At 39.4% G+C, this 21,205-nt stretch overlaps 1 protein-coding gene across 4 annotated transcripts in view; it reads left to right on the top strand.

Annotated features, from left to right (window-relative positions):
- The window catches only part of akt1 (v-akt murine thymoma viral oncogene homolog 1), a 39,171-nt gene extending 19,890 nt beyond the window's left edge, over positions 1-19,281 (top strand). For 3 of the 4 annotated variants that reach the window (XM_028438217.1, XM_028438218.1, XM_028438219.1), the window contains exons 3-13: positions 4,867-4,995; positions 7,746-7,857; positions 8,073-8,199; positions 9,139-9,270; positions 9,419-9,484; positions 10,380-10,448; positions 10,557-10,682; positions 11,644-11,772; positions 15,330-15,544; positions 15,703-15,790; positions 17,417-19,281. In XM_028438217.1, the coding sequence (XP_028294018.1) occupies positions 4,867-4,995; positions 7,746-7,857; positions 8,073-8,199; positions 9,139-9,270; positions 9,419-9,484; positions 10,380-10,448; positions 10,557-10,682; positions 11,644-11,772; positions 15,330-15,544; positions 15,703-15,790; positions 17,417-17,779 (1,556 nt within the window). In that variant the 3' untranslated portion in view covers positions 17,780-19,281. Of the gene's footprint in view, positions 1-4,866; positions 4,996-7,745; positions 7,858-8,072; positions 8,200-9,138; positions 9,271-9,418; positions 9,485-10,379; positions 10,449-10,556; positions 10,683-11,643; positions 11,773-15,329; positions 15,545-15,702; positions 15,791-16,005; positions 16,109-17,416 lie in introns of all 4 variants that reach the window. The other variant, XM_028438222.1, reaches the window with a different exon arrangement.
- Positions 19,282-21,205: the final 1,924 nt, after the last annotated feature.

Here is a 21,205-nt window from a genome sequence, read left to right as displayed (position 1 = left end):
TATTGATATATCTACATACAAAGAGAAAGGAAGAAAATGCATAAAATATTAAAAGGGAAAAAACGGGGGGGAGGGGTTAATAATATGTAAAACAGAATGAGGAAAAAAAAAAACAGCTCAGTTGTCAGGAGTCCATAGATATTAAAAAAGACTGCCAGATTTTATGAAATGTCTGTAGTAACTCATTCACACATTATAATATTTCCTGGATCCATCTATTGTGTGAGGTGATGCTGTGTGAGTCCATTTAAGAAGGATGTGTCTCCTTGCAAGTAAGGTAGCGAAAGCAATAATGTGTTGTGAGGGTTTGGGCAAACCTTTTAAAATTGTGATGTTGCCTGTCTAAATACATAATACAATGATTCACTCCTTATGACGCTAATACTTTTTAGCCGCCCATTGTTTTGCGGCTAAATCTAATATGCATAAACGTTTCATGCCCCTGATTTTATAAACACCGTGGCAAAACCTGTTCTCTCTTATGTACCTGTGCCCTGCTGTAGGCATGTACTGTATGTTTCTGTTGAGGATAGAGGGCATGGTTCTGACACGATGGTGCTGTTACACACAAGGCCAAGCAGCAGTTGGCAAATAAAGATGAATTCTGTTATGTTTGGCAGCGGTTGTAAGTTCATTATTTTCCACTTTACCCTGCGCACATCCTAGCCCTCAGCAGCTGCTTGTCATGTAAAGACACTCTATCAGGCCCTGACAGCTTCTCCCATATACACACACACAGACGTGCACACTGTGCATGGCTCATACACACACTCGATTTACAGTCCTACATATGTGGAGAACATATGCAGTGATCTGTCTCACTACGACTCCATTCAGCACGAGCCTTCACACACAGCATAGCTTTCTCATTCTTTCCTCTTGCCTCATCCTTCATCTTATGTCAGAACGCTCTTCTTCTGTCCTTTCTCTGTTTTTGTTGATTTGAGCCACATGTCTGCCATCTCTCTTAACTTGTGTTTGAAAAGCTTTTATTCCGGAAAAAATGCCAAAACTTTTCTTCACATGCCTGCATGTACTGTATCTCAACCTTATCCTTCATGAACTGATGAAAAGTTCATCTTAAAAGAGGACTTTATGATTCAGATGAGAGTTAATGTTTAAAGCCACAACAATACCAGTTCTTCATTACATCCCTTTGCTCCAAATGGACACATTTTCAGACTAAGGAGGATAATGATTTAATTACAGGCTTTTACTCCAAACATCAATACATTTAAAGTGTGTGATTTTACATGGTGCCACCGAGTATCTCAGTCAATCTATACACATAATACATGCAGAGTGTTGTAACCACGACTTCTTTTTTTGGAGTCTTATAGCTAAAAGGCATTAAAAATGCAACAAGCCCAAATTTGCAACATGTTGTGTTTATAGAATTCAATGTAGAGTAGTAGTCAATTTCTCCTGAGGAAAAACTCAATGTCCCTGTTGGTGTGTGCACATGGCACGACCAGAAATTTGATAGCTTAGCAACTCAATTAATCCACAAAGTGAAGCGTGAGATCAAAAACACATGTTTGCTTGTTCTCAAGTGGAACCCCTGGCTATAAAACGCCTACATTTCTTTTTTTAAGTTTGTCTAAAGCAAACATGCCACAACTGGTCATGCTGACTGCTGGAAGTGTAGCAGCCAGGATCACTCAGAACTGTCTGACCACCGAAAACATTCTGACACCCGATATCACCCCCATCGAACATCTTTGGGATGTTCTACATCGACAATTACGTCAGCAGAATCACCCACCCACAACTAATTAGGAGCTCCCAAATGCACTGTTGGCCGAGTGTGATCAAATTCAACGATCATGTCACATCAATGCCACAATGGGTAAAGGCATTTCTGGCGGCAAACTGCGGACACACACATTACTGGCACGTGTGATCTAGAATATTTTTTTATGCTCACGGCTGTTTGTCCATTCTGAAATTGTGTATATTATTTTATTGATATGGTTAAATATAATCACAAAATTATAGAAACAACTCGATGTTGCATTTTTAATGCCTTTCAGTATATTTGCAACCCCCCCATCACTGGCTGCTCTGCCTGCACAACTTCCAAGTTTACTCAGCCTGTGTCACAGTGTCAGGTAGGGGACTCATTATGTTGTCGTTGCATTGTGCACATACTGTCCCCTCAGCATTGGCTCAAGTCTGCTATCGTCAGGAGAAATTTCATTGAATATTCCTTCTAATACCCTTTTTATCGTCATCAATTGGTCACAACAAATGTTTTTGGTCAAGAGCTTCCCAGCTGCATCACTGATGCTTTGAAGTTTCATATTCAACACATATTTGAACCTAATCGACTTAGTCCAATCTTTGTACTGGGAAGTTAAAATCCAGGACATGCCTATCCTAACCAGGTTTCGCTGCATGGTAGAGCATTCCTCAGCTGCTGAAAGGTGCAAAAAACAATACATTTGAAAAGAGCACATTTTAACCTGGTGAACAGTTAGTCAGTGTTAATGCATTTTAACAATCACAGGCTTATATGTATCAATTGAGTTACTGTATCTTGGCTTATGTGATGTCTATCTATGTATGTATGTATGGTGTCTTTTAGATAGTTTTTTGGTTCAAATCAGGACTGCCCAGATACCTAGGGAATATATCTTTGTCAACGTCCTCATTCATTGCCATTGGTACTGCTCTGATTAGATGGATAGGATATTTCATTGACTCATTCGCTAGGGTGGTAATATTCTACTGCAAAAGTCTGCTAACGTTCATTCCCACATTCAAGTTTAAACTTAATCGACAAATCAGACACATTTGTGACCTAGAAATAACCAGAGAATCACTCTTTTATAAATGCACTGGAATGACAGTCGCTTAAGTGGTACAGGGGCTGTCCAACAGCCGGTTTTTGAGAACCGCTACAATAAAAGCACTATTGGTAATCTCTGCCCCACCAAAAGAAGGAAAAGAAAACCCCAAATATTTGTCATCTGTCAAGGTTATGCTATCTCAAACATTCAAAACTTTCAACCTTCTTTAAGAGTTTTATAGGTCAGACCAATGACATGTTACAGAAAATGTTAACATTATAAATTCTGAAAACCATGTCCTGTCTAGATATATTCCAGGTAAACCATTACACAGGTCCTTTGCTCAACGTTGCGTAAATGCAGTGATGGCGGCTCTGTAATGGCGGTTCAAGTCTAGTAAATTTTTAAGTGTGCTATACAGTATTTGGTGTGTAAATGCTTACTCTACAAAAAGCAAAATGAAAAATCTCCTCCTCCTGCCATGATGAAAAATGTATCAACGTATTGGACATCTGCTGTGAGTGTGGATTGAGAACTACAGTGTATGTTGCTGAGGAAAAGATATTTCGCTGTCGTAATCTGTGGCACAAGTTTGAAGCTTGGGTGAAGTTTTGTTCTTTTCTGGTCAACTTTGTGAGAATGATTGTTTTTCCCATACATCTAATTCTTCTCCCATTTTTATTTGGGAGACCAGATGGTGAACTCTCCCCAATAAATTTGATGCTTTTGTTTTTGTTTTACTAAAATGGTGAAAAGTGGATGTTCATCATTCTGAAATGGCATAATTGAGGAATCTTGAAAAGTGGTGTTCAGCCAGTGTTACTAATTCATGTGTTCTAATTTAATAATTTATGTGGACTAAATTGGAAAGCAATTAGCAGCTGATGTTTGCTGTGCACTGTCTGGTCTGTTTTTAGTTTCATCGGTCAGCAGTGCTTATTTGAAGAAGCTCATATTAACAGATCTCAAACTTCTCTATTTCACACACATGTACACTACACTCTGACAAAAACACACACGCACCACATTTTCTCTGTTCGAGGAAATAGGACAATTAGGGACAGCTTGGTGCGGCTCTGCATGGGGTTAATACGCAGCTCCGTAATTAAAAATAAATTACAGTTTTCTATATAAATATTCAAGTTCCACTCCACTGTGTGCCGCTGCCTTGTTATGGTATCCGAGCCATTTTTTTCACGCGTCTGTACAACATCTGGCACAATGTTTCCTGAAGCATCACAAGAATAAATTGAGTTTTGTATGACTGAGATGAATGCATTTGTCGGATGCTGTTGTTTCAAGATGGACACACACGATTGGATGTTTGGCTGGAGCATAATACTTATGAAAAGGAGTTTCAGGTTTTGCTAATAGTTGGTAATCAATTTGAAATTCGTATTTTGAAAATTGAGTGGGTTATAATGTTCTGCAAAAGATTAACACATTTGCAAATCAGTTGTAGCTTGCAGCTTTGTTAATTACATTATTCAAAAGAATGCTTCTTCTTTAAAGCACCTGTTAAAAAGTCCTGCGGTAAGCCATCACTGCCACCTACTGCCATGGAGGGTCAATTACACTGCATGTCACTACAAAGTCTAAAGGCTTCTCCATAGTCGTAAATTAATCTTTTATTTATTTCAATCTCAAGTTAACACTACTACACAGTCAGTCATTTATACCGACACCCTGGCTGAAAATCACTGTTCATAAATAAAAGAACTTTCTTAACTAACTTTCTACTGAAGTGAACACACTGGACCATAGAAATAGTCTTTACTTCTAGCAAACCTGTTTTTGACCTAGTATAAGACAATAAGAGGGTATTTTAAATGAGTGCTGGTTAACATCAGAGTAATTAGATCTTCTACCTAGTGGGAATTGGAAGAGACAAATAAGAGTTGGGTCATTAATCAATGAAACCACATCGTGAACAAGAGAGTTGTTCATTGTTCAGCTTTTATAAAACCTCAAAGCATGTTAAATGGCCTCATTTGTAAGTCAATAGCATCATCGGTTTGTTTTTCAATTGAGTCTTTATGACTCCATTGCCCTTACAATCTCTTTCTTGTTTCAGGAGAATACATCAAGACCTGGAGGCCGAGGTATTTTCTCCTTAAGAGCGATGGTACATTCATTGGCTACAAAGAGCGACCTCAAGATGTCGATCAGCTGGAAACCCCCTTAAATAACTTCTCTGTTGCTCGTGAGTAACAATGTTTGTACTTTTTGTTGGATGCTGTCTTACCATGACATTTGGTTGTAGATGTGTTTCAAGACTGTTTGCATCTCTATCAAATCGGACTCAGTCCTCAATAAAAAGCCAAATAGATAATGCAGATTTACTTTTTTATTTGAAACCGTTAACTGGTACATCTGGAGGAATATTTCACTGTTCAGCTGAGTTTGCGTCATATATATCTTATCTCCTTTTAATGTATGAATTGATAGCAATACACAATACACCTCAGGATCATCACAAAGTTTAATTACATCATATTTTTGCTCATCAAACCTCTGAATTGTAGGTCTTGCATCATACAGTTAAAGATGTTGATGCTTTGTGATAATGTTAGAAATTGAAGTGTTAAGTTTGGTAACACTTAACTTCAAGTTTTAGGCTGACAGTACGTTGTTGGAAAATTAACAAGCAAAAGCATTAAAAATATAGGGTTTTATAATGTTTATTTTTTAGTTTGAAATGATAATCATAATTTTGATGCAGCAACTGATCTTTTGATGAGAACATGAACTGAAAATAGGCATGAGACAACAGGAAACGATAAAAACTGTAGAAATAAATCCATTTAGGAGGCACGAATTATGGTTTCATTCCATTTATTTACAATGGCATTCTTTAAAATATGTGTTATCACTCGTTCATTCCATCATTATGCTCTATAGTTATTTTTTCATAATATTCTGATCAAAATGTTGTCGGACAAAGGGGGTACTTGGATTCTGAAATAAGAGAAAGGGGGTACTTGGCCTAAAAAAGTTTGAGAACCATTGCCCGAACCCCTAACCCAAAAAATGCCAACATAGCTCCAAAGGTGTCCTAATTTAGCCAACAACACTTAATGACAGCCTTCGTCACACCTTATTCATGCTAATGACAGGTGTCATGTCATAATAATGACAACTTATTGTCAGCCTTGTGTATACCCCTTCAAATAAAGTGTGACCAAAATTTCTAAACCCAAAGCTTTTAAAAAAGTAAACAATTTAACAATTTCAAAAAAAAAAAAAATATTTAATAAACACTTTATTTTTTAATCTTTCCAAATGTCTCTATTAAAAAATTAGCTGTCCCTCAGTTTGATAAATGATCTGTCATACCCTCTGTTTCTTCACCAAACAGTTTGATTTCTATAGCATCACAGAACACTACAGTGACGAAATGCCCAAAGCAGCCCAGCTTATTCAGTCTCCCCGTCAGACAAAGTTGCTGCGATAAGCTGCGCAGATGACTGAACACAGCAATTAGACAGCATACTGTTTGTTTAACAAAATGTTTCCTCCCCAACGCTCTTGAGTTATTGGCGCTATTAGCCGCCTGATTTCAAGTATTTTTTTGGGCTCCGCTCTGGGGCTCCGTCTTTATCAGCGACGGCTTTGCTTTTTTGTCACCAATGCGACCGCACCGCAGAGGACACATGGTACGACGCTGCTGACGGGGCTGCTGCAGCTGGATTACATATCCACCCCAGTGGAGCCATGTTGGATCTCAGTGGTGGTCCACTCCGAGTCTCCCATCTATCAGATGGAAGCCATTTTGTGTCACTTTTCTGACACATTTGCTGACATGTTTCATTTGGGAACAGATGTTAATGGGAAGTAGGTGCAGATGGAAATCTTCGCTGCAAAGTCAGTTATTAGGCTGCTGTTAGCAATTGTTTAGAAACTGCTTACAAGACAAAAATTAACTCCAGAAGGAGGGTGGACAGATACATTTTCTACAAGTTTATTTGATAAATTGTATAAAAGGAAAGAGAAGTGCCAGGATAGGGCACCAATTGACAAGTTGGGGGCAACCAATGGGACTTGAACCCACAATCCCTGCACTGAGAGGCAGCAATGCTCACCAGTGCGCCACAGAGTGACCAGTTTAGGATATAGATAGATAGATACATAGATTGATTAAAAGATTGTGGCGTTTATTTTGGGGCAACACACATTTCGTTGATTTATATAATTTTGTATTTATTGATTTTATACTTTTCATGTGGTGAAACATATTTCAAATTTAAAGAGTTCAAAAATTCAATTCAGAAATGAAAAAAAATGTTAATTGGACAATTAAACAGTTATTTATTACTATTCATATTCTCTCTTTTGTTTGTTAAACTACAAAAAAACCAGAGAGACAGCTCAACCAATTATTAACCAAAGCCACCTCCACGGTTAGTGATTAACTATTTGCTAACAGCTGTTGCTATCACGGCTGAAGTTGCGTTCCTAATAATTATTAGGGTTGTGTATCGCCACTGGTTTCTTAGACTCCCAGGTCTCTGGTAGAGGACCCCAGTTAAACGATGCAAACAGACCACCCTGAGAGGATGATTTTTATGTGCTGTAATGGTGTGAAGCTCATGGGCTTTTACTTACTAAAATAAGCTAATAAATTCGAGCCCATCTGGAATAGAGGGGATATGTTTAAAGCCGAGTACATCCTCATGAATGAATGTATCGATTAATTTAAAACACAATTCCCAATGCCATAGTACTTGGTTAATGAACTAATGAAATATTTTAAAATGGCTGACAAGTGAGGAATCAAAGTGGGATCTTCCACCAAAGTGCACCTGTGCTTCCTCAAATTAGCCGACAGCGTTTGTTAGGGTGGCAATAAAGATAAATGGTTGTAACCGTGGCTCTGTCCCTCTCTGCTGCTCTATCGCACACTGGCTGCCTTTCTCTTCTTCATCCCCCTTCTCTCTCCCTGGCTGTGGTCAGAGTGCCAGCTGATGAAGACAGAAAGGCCCAAACCCAACACATTTATCATTCGCTGCCTGCAGTGGACCACTGTCATCGAGCGCACCTTCCACGTGGAGACCCCCGAGGAGAGGCAAGCAGAAGTTCACAGCACTTTTAAACCACAAATCAATTTCATTGCTAAATGTTTTAATGTTGATTGAAAATACTGTATTCAGGCTGTGTTTTGGGGAAATTGATTACATTTCTAATTGTCTTAGAGAATAATTACGTGTCTAGGCTGTTAAATGTGTATGGTGCCAAATGTAATGGGCTAATGTAATCTCTGCTGCTTCTGTCCCTCCTCAGGGAAGAATGGACCAAAGCCATCGAAGCAGTGGCTGAAGGCCTACAGAAACAAGAGGAGGAGATGATGGACTCCTCTCCATACCCCATGGACATGGAGGCCTACCTGACCAAACCCAGGCTCAAAGTGGTATGGGACCATTTACAAATCCATTTTACAGTTGATAGATTGCTGAGTCAGCTGCCCTCACCTAGGCCTGGGCAATATATCGAGATTTTAGATATATTTCTAATTTGGAAAATAAAAAATATATCAATATAGGCGATATTGTAATTTTCTTAATCATTCATTTTGTATAAAAATACTAAATTTAGGAGTCGCTGCTTTCGCTACTTCGCTATATTGAGCCTGAGCCTGGTTCTGCTGGAGATTTCTTTCTGTTAAAAGGATGTTTACTCTCCCCACTGTAGCTGATGCATGTTCATGTGGTTTTGTTGGGTTTTTTTCTTAAGAATTTTATATTTTGATAAGCACTACAAGATGATTATTGTTGTAATTTGCACCATATAAATAACTGAATTCAATGTTTTGCAGATGTTTGCCTGTGTGGCATTTTGCATCAGTAAATGTAACTATATTAAGACTTTATTTAAATTGAAAATATGGAGATTTATATTGTATATCGCTATCTTGAGAAAAAATAGTGAGAGATACGTTTTGGGCTATTATCGCTCAGCCGTACCCTCACCATCAACCTACCTTGACTTATTTACTCTTTCACCAACATCAGACATGGGTGGCTTAGCACCAGATAGCATGTCTACTAGGTTTCACAACCCCCACATGCGTACTGACCTAAAGGTCCAAGGCCACCAGATTGGATGTCCACCACACAACCATTTTCTACATTCTCCTCGCTGCCGGTGTCAGAGGTTAACTGAGACACAACCGCATATAGGCCAAACCATTACAGGAGTGGAAATTTGCTCAGTGGGTGAAGCATTGCCTTTAAATGCTCCTGTGTTGTCAGTCGGATCGTGTGTCCCAACTACTGTAGTTAGTGCTTCTTGGGTTTGATAATGTTGCTCTTACTTACTTGATGTCACTTTCTGTTCTTTTACCTACCAGACTATGCACGATTTTGAATACCTCAAGCTTCTGGGAAAAGGCACTTTTGGAAAAGTTATCCTGGTGAAGGAAAAGGCCACAGGTCGCTATTATGCCATGAAGATCCTAAAAAAGGAGGTTATTGTAGCAAAAGTGAGTGATTTCCATTAATATGATGAGTTTGGCATTGTCTGAGTTGCATAAACACTTAACTTTTGGGTTAATCTTATTTTTGGATTTGCGAACTTTGCAAAGTCACTCATCCTTAGTAACATGTGCGTGTGTTGTTGTTTATTTCCAGGATGAAGTGGCGCACACACTTACAGAGAACAGAGTCCTCCAGAATTCAAAGCATCCGTTCTTGACAGTAAGTAGTATTTCCATAAACCTAAACTAGGCCCTATCTTAACTGGTAGAGATCCTCAGTGGCCTCTCCAGTCCCATCTAGCAGAACTCACTCAGAAAAGAAGGCAGTTCTACCAAGAAGCTTCTCAAGTGCTTTTGCCACAAAGGCTGCAGTTGAGTAGGGCCTATTGTAGTGTCGAGCCCTCTTTCTTTCTTTTCTGGTCAACTACTTTCTGTTTTCTAGGTGTAATTGAGTAATAGGTGGTGGCAACACAATGTGCAACAAAAACACACAATAGATATACGCAAGAGTTGTAGTTATTTATTTATTTATTTTTTTTGTGATTTTAAACTTTTGGCTGGATTAGTTCTGCAGTGGTCGACAACTCCTGAATCTGTTTAATAATTTTAATAGCTAACTTTGCTTAATTTCCATTGATAAGTATGATTAGGTTGGTGAAATTATGTGCCAATCAAAATATATATACACAAATGAATATTTTGCTCAATAGTTTAATTAATTTAAGCAAATAATTCGGTTTTCTTTGCTTCTTTGAGCGTTTTCAATGTTTTCTTAAAACATGCTGAAATTTATGCAATGGACTGGAGCCCTGCCCAGGGTGTACCCCCGCCTAGTGCCCGATAACTGACTGGATAGGCACCAGCAGACCCCTGTGACCCTGAAAAAAAGAGCAAGCAAGTGGGAAAATGAATGGATGGATGTAAAGCAAACTCATAAAACGGGGTTTACTGGTACTCTAATGCAGTGGTTCCCAAATGGTGTACCGTGATTTAGATCATTAATTAAGATTATATTATGCTATTAAATGTAGGTGATGTCTTAAGCCAATTATGAATTATTAATTTTCACTTAACAGACATGAATGTTTGTATTGAGGTACTTTTTTTCTCCGCAGGGGCTGAAATACTCCTTCCAGACACATGACCGTCTATGTTTTGTCATGGAGTATGCAAACGGGGGCGAGGTAAGCAACAAACAGTTAGTGAATGTGCACCTGAGAGCAAACTTGGTTCAGGTTTTTGACTGTTTTTTTCCTGAGACACGATTCCACTCATTTCTCACCTCTTTTCAGCTTTTTTTCCATCTCACAAGAGACCGGGTGTTCTCTGAGGAGCGAGCACGTTTCTACGGCGCTGAGATCGTGTTAGCACTGGACTATCTGCATGCTGAGAGAAATGTGGTTTATCGAGATCTTAAGGTAGGTTCAATCCTGCTTCTCTTGGCAGGATATAAATAGGGTTTTTCCTCCATCTAAAGCTGAGGCGCTGACAGTGATTATTGATCTACTTCACACTGATCAGTCTACGGATTTTGTGGAGTGCATTTTGTGCACTTTTTACTGAGGGATTCAAATATTTGTGAAACAATGGTGCAAGAATATTTTATATTGTGCTTTCATTAAGGGAGCAAAGTGCCAATGTTTTTGTCAAGTCAAGGTGAAAGGCAAATGTAACTTCTGGACTGTATTCCATGTACATCACTGATTAATGGTGCAGATTTATAGTAGGTTTGAATTAGAAGGACCTTAGTTCCTCCAAGGAGTTCTTAGTGCTGCAGTCCATCTGTAGTCCTGCTAATTCCAGCTGATAAAACTGTAACAGCCAGGTCAGCATAGCGCCCCCTTCATCTCTACCCCACCCCTCTCCCTTGGGTTTATGAGGCAAGCTCCCTGCCTGCTAGGGTTCTCCTGAAAATGCTTGGGTAGCAGGATTGGAGGATGTGCTGACTCTGGCCTGGGCGCTGCTGGCCACGTGTGAGCTACAGCTGCCAGGTGACTTTATCTGAGAGAAAGAGTGAAAGGAAGAGGACGTGCTTATAAAAAGCTTTGCAACATCAAGCCATGACAGTCCACAATGCACCTCTTTTCAGGCCTCCGGGGATATTTTATTTGTATATGTAAGACATCAGGTAGCATTAATCTGCATTTTTTTAAATTCAAGAAATATAAAGATAAAGAAGTATTTCTACTTTATGTTTGCATTTAAAAAATAACCTTAGTCTGAGACTTTATTATTATATTTTTGTTTTAGAGCCAGTGTTAATGTGAGCATGCAAATACATGTACTCGTATTACTTTACATCAGGACATTTGTTTTATTGGTGCTGCTGCTCATTCAAGACACAAATTCTGATTGTGTGGGTTTCTCTTTTGCTCTCAGCTGGAAAACCTCATGCTGGACAAAGATGGACATATAAAGATCACAGATTTTGGCCTGTGTAAGGAGGGGATCAAGGATGGTGCCACCATGAAGACGTTTTGTGGTACACCGGAGTACCTTGCACCTGAGGTGCAGTATATACAGCAGCCTTCCACCCTAAAAAACAGATTTCAATGACACATTAGAAGAAAACAACATTGTTGTTTCTGCCAGAAATGCTGGTGCGCAGCTCAAAGTTTTTCCTCATTCTCGAATTAATTGAACAAAATAAGGTTCAAGGTTCATTAATAACTTGCTTTAGCAGCCACATGCTAATTCTAGCATTCCTGCGGATCCTTAAAAAGTCTTAAAGGGCATTCAATTTATGACTTTAAAAATAAGGCTTTAATTATCATTAAAATGTCTTAAATTAATGTTTTAAAATTCTTACATTTTAACACATAAGTATGATTTTATGATTGGATTTAGTCTCATGTTTCAAAATAAATGGTAACATTAATTTTTTTTTAAAATATATACTTTACCGTAACATCGCGCAATCTTGACAGTGGAACCAACTGCAAAACGGTGACGTAGTTGCAGCGGGACTCTGTACAGATGCGCATCATGCTTATAGCAACTTTCAACAGCATGGGGAAATGTAAATTAAAGAAAATTGTCTGTAGTGTCCAACGAATATTTTCCTTCATGGTTTTTTTTTTAAATTTGTTTTTGTTGTTTTATTTATATTTATGATTTCTGGCTATTTTTGTAGTCATCTTGTGTGTTTTGAGTGATTTTGATTATTTTTTTTTTGTCAGTTTTTTTTGTCTGTGTGTATTTTACTGCAAGTTTGTGTATTTTTGTATGTTTTCTTTGGTGGCCGCCAGTCTGTACTAGACACCCTATGTAATTGTGGCATTTTTTTTCCCTAATTGTGTTTACTGTGAAGTCGGTTTAAATTTAATTTCAAATGGCATTAAAAAGTCTTGAAGCTGAAGGAATCCTGAATTCTCGCACGTTGCATCGAAGCATCCCGAACTAATCGGTGCACGTGTCTGTTGTCAAATATCATTGACTAACGTGCATTTGAGTGAAGTAAGAGCAGCTGTCCCAAATGCCTCTCTAATCTGCAGCTGAAGTCAAGTTAATGAGTGTACTGTGTGCACAGCACACTGCTCATATTTGTTGTATTATGAGGAGGGGCGTGGCCACTCCCTGTTGCGTGCAGGTATGACGTGAAGTGGGCTGTGTAACTGGATATTTCCGTGTGTGTAGTGTTTGTGTTTGCCTTTGCCTGTAGTAAAAATCTTTTCCAGGGAGGGGGGAGGTTGGGGTGGGGGGGCCTGTGTTGACACAGTTGCTGCATCGTTGTTTTTAGACTCCTATTGGAATTTTCTGATCAGGGGTGGAGGAGGAGGATAATTGGCTGGCATCACCTCAGGAAACGTGAGCTTCTGTCTCTTTAAAAAACCTAGTGTTGACTACAGCTGTTGAATGGCACCAGAGGAGCTGCTGTTGTTTGGTGTCCCCTACCCGACTCTCTCTATCTCACATTACTTACATGATCACTACCCAGACACAATTCTGATCTTTACTTTTTCTTTCCAAATTACCATTTTTTTTTTTTTGAAAAAGCTTTAACTTTCACGATCTTCTACAAACTCCTCCACCTGTCCTTCTCTAGCATATTCAAGCCTTCATTGATCCTTGACTGTGCAGCGGAGCCCATGACAGCTACAACCTCAGCAGGGGGGGGATATTGGGGGGCATTACCACGGCAACAAGGTCGCTGGCTAGCGTCTCCATGGAGTTGAGGCCAGGCAGTGTTACAGGTTGTTCTGCAGTAAACAATGACCTTGTTGTGTGTGCTGCACAGGAATGCTGTATCGTCTGGGAATATTCCACCCAGGAGAGGAAAACGAGAGAGAGAGGAGCGGAGGGAGGGACACTAATCTGCTTTTTTTTTAGGCAGTTGGTCCTTTGAGTAAAATACACCCAGTAACTTTATTATAATATTATTAATGTGAATAGATATTGTTGTTACAGCACTTTTGATTACGATTTGTTATAAAAGAAGGTGCTTTTTTTTATTGTCGGTTCGACACAGTCACAGGTGCTGCTGCTATGAGTTCCAGAGTGAAGAAGCAGAGATAAAGAAGGCTATGTTTGCCCAAATCCAGTGCAAAGGCATTTGAGAAGTGATGGGATGTTGTCTGCCAGTGGAGCAGGTTAGTGAGGAGGTGGGGGGCCTGCTGGGGGAGGCCTCTGAATAAGAGGAGATGGGTCTTAAACTGGATATGCTGAGAAAAACGGAGCCAGTAAAGTTTCAGGAACATAGAGGTGGGGGGGGGGGGGGGGGTTGTGGTTGCAAGTTTTTGGTTGTAGATATTAATACAAAGGGGTATTGGTTTATTCTGTATCCACAAGCTTGAAAGGTGCCTGTCACAGCAGAACTCTGGGAAGAAACAGCAGTTTGCAGGCCAGAGCTCTAAAGGACCAGCAGCGTGCGTGTGCGTGCGAGTGCGCGTGTGTGCGTGTGTGTGTGTGTGTGCACGCCTTTTATCCTCTGGCCTGTGGTCCTTCAGGGCAGAGTAACTGTTAGTTTGGGGGCTGGACCCCAGGCAGGCAAACAGTCCTGGTTATGTATATGAGGGATGAGCTTGGCTCCTGGGCTCCTGGCAGCTTCACAGCTGTGGTGCACTTCTACATATATGGGGCAGCTGCGGGCCCAGCTGTCGCACGGTGTGAATCACACGACGGCAGCGCTGGAAATAGAGACGGCCCAGTAATCCTAGCCCCACATCGGCTTCACGTTACTCCCTCTGCGCTTCCACTTCTCCTCCACGATGCTCACAATGCACTACAGACTGTGTGCACGCATATACGCACGCGCGCGCACACACACAGAGTAGTTCTGTTCCTTTTAAGGTCTCATTACTCCATTTAATTTCCAAGAGTCTTCCATTTCCTATTTGTCCATCTCTAATTCTAGTAATACGTCCCTCGCCTTTAAACCCAACTGTCTATTTTTAGGTCTAAATTAGCTAATTCGCTTCCTTGGCTTTAAGAGAACACACTGTTCTCCTTGTCTTGATTTCACCTTCAACATCCGTCTGGAAAGGTAGAATCCAGTACATGTCCCCTGGGACCTTGAAACAACTCTGCACAGCAGCGCATTAGTCATGCAACAGGTTGCACCGCTCACACAGCACAGCATGCTGGATTGTTCCTCAAAATAAGAATGTAAAAAAAAAATGCAAGTTACTAAGATGATATGAGTTAATATTTCCTTCTCGTGCGACTATGGTTTAGCACGGGATTCTGACAGATCACCGCTGCTTTTTCTTATTAAGGAGTCCCTCAATTTGCCTGCATGTTGATCTGTTTGCGTCTATGTGCGTAAGGCCCCGTGATGATTAAATATGTAGGGCTCGAGGGGAAACTCAATCCTTCGTCCTAATGTGAGATGTGAGTCAGTGTTGGCTGAGTCTGCCTCAAAACTCTAGACCAAGGGGTTGGGCTGCTGACTTTTCTCAGGGCAGCCCAGTTGTTTTGTGAATTTGAAAGTTCAGCTTATTTACGTCACTGCTCTATTTAGCTCTAAAGTTCATGCTGCAATGATGATGCAGAGGAATATAAAGCAGCACATTCAGGGTCAAACATCTGCAATAAATGATGCATTTTCTTCTCACTTGTTCTTTAAGGTACTGGAAGACAATGACTACGGTCGTGCCGTGGACTGGTGGGGTCTGGGCGTTGTGATGTATGAGATGATGTGCGGCAGGCTGCCTTTCTACAACCAGGACCACGAGAAGCTGTTTGAACTTATCTTGATGGAAGACATCCGCTTCCCTCGGACCCTCGGGCTGGAGGGACGCTCGCTGCTCTCTGGGCTTCTAAAGAAGGATCCCATGCAAAGGTGAAACTCTAGCAAACCTTGTCCTTGTGTTTCTACTTTGCTTTTGGTCACTTGTTGGAGTAAAATATTTGCAATAGTGGCAATGAATGCACTTAATACACATAACGTTTCTATCTATCAGTAGAAAGTGGTTTAATTTTGTGTGCTTATGTTTCCAGGTTAGGTGGAGGACCTGATGATGCCAAGGAAATCATGCAGCACAAGTTCTTTGCCGGGATTGAATGGCAAGATGTTTATGAGAAGAAGGTGAGTCCTTAAAATCTTTTGTTGTTTTTTTTCTGTTTTATTCTCTTGTTATGGCACCATTTTGGCTCATGGCTATCATTCTCTCTGGGATCAATAGAGTCAAAGCACCACCGTATAGACCTGATATAAATCGTCATCAGACTAATAACTGTTGCCCAAGCTGACTGTGGGCTCTGATGTCCTGATATGTCTGTCTCTCCTGTCCTCACAAACAGCTGGTCCCACCGTTTAAGCCCCAAGTTACCTCGGAGACAGACACACGATATTTTGACGAGGAGTTCACGGCACAAACCATCACGATCACGCCACCCGGACAAGGTAGCATCGAACGCACGCTCAGACGTTAACACAGGCTGCCAGAGGCTTTGCTTTCTGGTTCTTCATCAGCCTGCTTTTTTTTATATATACTTTGTTTTAAAAAGGTTTTATTACTTCACATTTTTTTTCCTCGAGATGTGCTGCATTGCTAATACCTCAAAAACATTTGAATTTCTGTCTTTAGGATGTTTTCTAGAAGATAAATCTGTAGCTGAGAGGCTCATTAGAAGAGTTAGAACTGAGACTTTAGCTAATTCATTAGCTTTTCCCCATCTCTACTCATAATGGTGTCAGGCATCTGTTGGTGTTGAGAATAGTGACACATTCTATCCAGCTCGGTTTAGTGGAGTCTGCCCTCTCCTGGAGTAGTGACGCCATTAATTCTGGTACTCAGTATTGATTAGTGGACTGAGCGCTTTCTTCCATTGTAGATTTTTAACTCTCATCCAAAGGGCTTTGTCAATTTTAATCAGGGGTTTTTGCCCCAGAAAGCAACCTAATATTCTACACCAGGGGTGTTAAACTTATTTTAATTCAGGGGCCAAATACGTAGCAGTTTGATCTGAAGTGGGCCAATGAATATTAACATTATTGTGTCATAGTATGCACTTCTACGTATACATAAAATATAAAATATGTAAAAGAAAAAAAAAGAAAACGACTATATCCAAGCAATGGGTAATAGATATCACTTCCAACAGTATCTTCACTTTAAATTTCCTAAATTTTGTTACCAATTTTTATTTAATTTAAGCTAATGTTAGGTCATAATTTGAGGAAAATTGAAGGAATTTTGTAAGAATTTAGTTTTCCAATAGTTTAAGATTAAAAATGACTGTAATCATGTGAAAACAGTGAGCCTTTGCAAACGTTGCGTTTCACTTACACAACGATTCATGTTTTCTCTGTCATTTCTACTTTCTCCTGTGGGCTGAATTGGATGCTCCAAAGGGCCGGATTTGGGCCCCTGGGCCTTGAGTTTGATACGTGTCCTACACTAACCTATCACGGCTACTATGTGAAAGCTCCAGACTTAATATCCTTCATATTTGATGTAAAAGTGTTGCTTTTGACTTTATTCTCAGGATATTGTGCAGATGCAGAGAGTTTTTTGTTCATTAGATTTTATATTTTTGCTCTTGAATTATCAGAATTGTTTAATCAAATCTAAGAGAGCAGAAAATCTGTTTTCTGGTCCTTGTTATTGCCCCCTATCATGAATCATGTACAGTGTTGAATGACTCATCAGTGCCTATCATCTACTCCAAACACTATGTAACAGATTGGTTCATTTGTTGCCATTTCCAGATGACTGTATGGAGTCCTTTGACAGCGAGCGGAGACCTCACTTCCCCCAGTTCTCCTACTCTGCCAGTGGGACAGCCTAAACACAAAGCAAAAGAACACATTCCTTGGGTACCACACATGCCCTCGGTCCTCTTGGTGTCGTCTGCAGACCCTGTTGATGGATGCAACAGTCCCAATCTGCAAGCTGTGGAGGAGGAAGTAGAAGAAGAATCAGAAAGTGCAGCAGTTGTCCTGTGTGGCCTTAGGAGAGCAACCAAGGAGAGAATACTACCATGCATTTTCCTGCCCTTATGCTGTATACTGAGCAGGCATCCTTACATCATAATGAACTGGGAAATGCTGTTAGGTTTATGCACAAATTAGGCATACTGCTATAAATCTTAGGATTTTTTTTGAAAAGGGCCATTTTTATATAAATATATATTAAAAAATAAAACACAAATGAAGCATTTCAGATAGAAAATAGGCATGCTTTGGACCAAAACCATCATATGAGCAGTGTGTTTGCAGTTGAGTGGGTTTTTGTATTATTATTATTATTATTATTTTTGTGTTTTTTTTTTTTTTTTTTTAAATAGTCCTTTCAGACATTTTGGTGTCAAAGGTGAATGTACCTTATCAAACAATAAAATCAATCTTCCTCCACTCCTAACTTGTTGTAAGACATGGCTAATTCTACCCAGACCAAAACAGCATCTTCTGGAAAAAAAATAGATCAACTTCCTGCTACTCATCAGTCTGTTGTGTTATCACACTGCACCACAATGAGTCTGATAACTGTGCAATACTGGCTGATGCGAATGCAGCAGGATTAATTGATTAATTGTCATCCTTTGGGTTTTTTTTATTAGTAGCTGTTTGCACATCAGGATACATTGAGAGAGCCACACTTTTTCCTGTTAGGGAAATAAATATTTGCTTCTCTAGCTCCCTCTGAAGTAAGTGCTTAGAGTTCCTGATGCCTTTTTAATCTTGATGCTATGCTGCAGAGACCTTTCAGCTTCCTTCTAATGAGGCTGATTGATCCATCTGAGACTTTTCTCTCCTCTGGGTTTTTCCCCTCGATGTACAGGACACTACTGGGTGCTTTCCTGCGCCCAGAGCATTCACTGCAGCCTCAATGAGGTCTCTTTTTACACCCTACTCTTCTTAAGGAATAGTTAACTACCTGAGCTTCAGGGCAAACCACACAAGGACTTTTGACCCTCTTTTTTTAAATATTTCGTTAAGATTCTGAGGTATTTATGAGACCGTGACTTCAAATGAGTTAAACTGTGCCAATGATATGCACTTTGCTGTCCCAAAATGATTGTATTTGGATTTTTACTTGTACTTTATGGTTGGCAAAGACTAAATTAGCGTATTGTCTAATATAAAAATCTCATTTGCATAAAAAAAAAAAACAAGGAAGACTCGCTTGTTTGGATGATGTCTTCACTTTTTTTTTTTGTTTAGTCTGTCGCTAAACAGACTCTAGGATAACAACTGTTTTCTTTCTAAGTGTGTTCCTTTTTTGAAAGTAATGTGGTATTTTATAAACGACAGATAATCGTCGTTTCCTTACAAAAGTGCATCATACATTATTGAATGTACTGGTTTTTATGATGTGTTTGCTTCAATCATTTGCAATGTTTTGTGCAGTCAACACTTTGTTTCTTATTCCTATGCACATTCACAGTTTGCTGTTACCTTCTGATAATAGGGAAACTCCTTTTGTACTTTAATTTTTTTTACAACATTTTTGTACCTGCCCTTCCATATTCCTGATACTGAGGACACCAGCTTTAGCAAACAAATAATATAAACTTTGTACACTGTTTGTACTTGTTTCTCTCAAATTTATGAAATAAAAGGAATTAACAAGAGCCGTGTTTTTTTTCTAATGGTGCACCTTTTTTTGTCGGTTACTTGGATATGATAAGAAATCAAGAGCAACAACTTTGGATGAACTCCGGCCAGGCCCGCATAATAGCACTTTCCACGTTCCCAAGAATTCAGTCAAATGACTCAATTCTACCGAGTAAAAAAATGGGCACCCTGGTGTCCCTGTGGCACATATGGAGAAATGGGCCCCATTCAAATATTGATGTGTCACCAACTGTTGCAATATTTGACTCACAAATAAATGAGAAAACGACTTTAATGGAAAGTGCCAAAAAGAATGTACAAGGCATAATCATATTCTACGTTGAATTACCTTTGAAACGATATATCACACGACTATGTTTACATAAATTTGGAAATTACCGAAATGGGGTTGGGCCCTCGGGTCCCATTTTAAAAAAAAAAAAAAAAAGGCTCCGAGCGTCACATCATATTCATTCATAGAGTGTTCATACCAAACTGCATTTTGATCCAATGGGAACTAACGGAGGAGTATTTCTTTGAAAAACGGGGGCCCCTGGCGCCCCCATGACACATATGGGGTAATGGGCCTCATTTACATATTTGTATGTGCCAATGATTTGGTACTACCAACCGTCGTAATATCTGACTCGCAAATAAATGAGAAATTCATTTATTTTTTCTTTAGAGCCCCCCCTCAGCTCCAAATCAAAAATCGGGTACCTAGCGTCGATGCGTACACGTCCATAGATTATAGCTACCAAATTTAATCGCGATCCGTTCACGAATAACAGAGGAGTAGCGATTTTAACTAGTGTACACAAGAAGAAGAACAATAACAACGAGAACAAAGTGAGTGGTATTTTGAGTCCAGTAGCCCGGCCTAAAAAATGCACTACTATTTTATGTAATGTACCTAATTTTACACATCCTGACCTAATAAATCCTAGCACACATTTTAAAAATTGCTTTGAAAACAAATTATGAGTAATAAATCAGAAAAAAGGTGCAAAAGTTTATCTTCCAGGTAGTTTTTTTTTCTCAATATATAAAAATCCAGCAGGCAGAAGTAGACATCGATTGGTTAGATTTGGTTTTTCCAGGCTTTTCTTTTTTCAAACAAACTTGTACTGGAAAATATAAAATTTTAAAGAACTGCAGATAAAATTAAATTGTTTCACACAAATGTTTCCTTGCAGTTTCTTGCATATTTGCCTTCGCTGCTTATAGTTTTTAACTATTTGCAATTAGGAATCCAAAATAAGTTGAACCGACGTTTATGAATATTTCTGTGTTCTGTATGGAGGTAGATTTGTGTCTTTATTATTAAAAACAAAAACAAAAAATTAATGAAAAGTGAAATCAATTCAATCAACAACAAAAAAACTTTTCAATCAAAAAAATTTACTTAATTCAAAAATAAATATTTTCAATTGAAGAAAAAATAAATTAGACGGAAATTTGAACACTTTTTTTCTTTGAAAACGATTTTGAAGTGATTTTTCTTCAGATTGAATAGTATTTTTTTTTATTGAATAATAAAGACACAAATCTACCTCCATAGTTCTGCAGACAAGTCGTTCATTTATAGATTGGGGTTTTTCAAAGTTCTTCAAGGTACATCAGTATAGATCTTTGTTTTATCAGTTACATTTTATGTAACCACACCATTTGACTCCACCACACCAATATGCAAAGTGTGAGGGATAAATGTGCCAGCACTCAGTGACACTGTCTTTGTCTTGGACAGTGTTTCTCTGCTGTTCAGGTCCACGTCTGGGGCTCTGCAGCTGGTCTCAGACAGGGAAAGCATCTCCCCCATGGGGCCCTGGGGCAGATGGTACAGTCTCTGGAGCAGATGTTGACAGCCAGGGCTTATAGGCTGTCTCCTGGCCAGATGCAACAAACAGCAAGGCCAGAGTTTGGCCCTGTGTGGCTTTCACC

Source organism: Gouania willdenowi, chromosome 22 (genome assembly GCF_900634775.1).
Source record: "Gouania willdenowi chromosome 22, fGouWil2.1, whole genome shotgun sequence".
In the NCBI taxonomy this organism is placed as follows: Eukaryota; Metazoa; Chordata; class Actinopteri; order Blenniiformes; family Gobiesocidae; genus Gouania; species Gouania willdenowi.
Note: the sequence above shows the minus strand (reverse complement) of the source record. Positions and strands in the feature narration are given on the sequence as shown.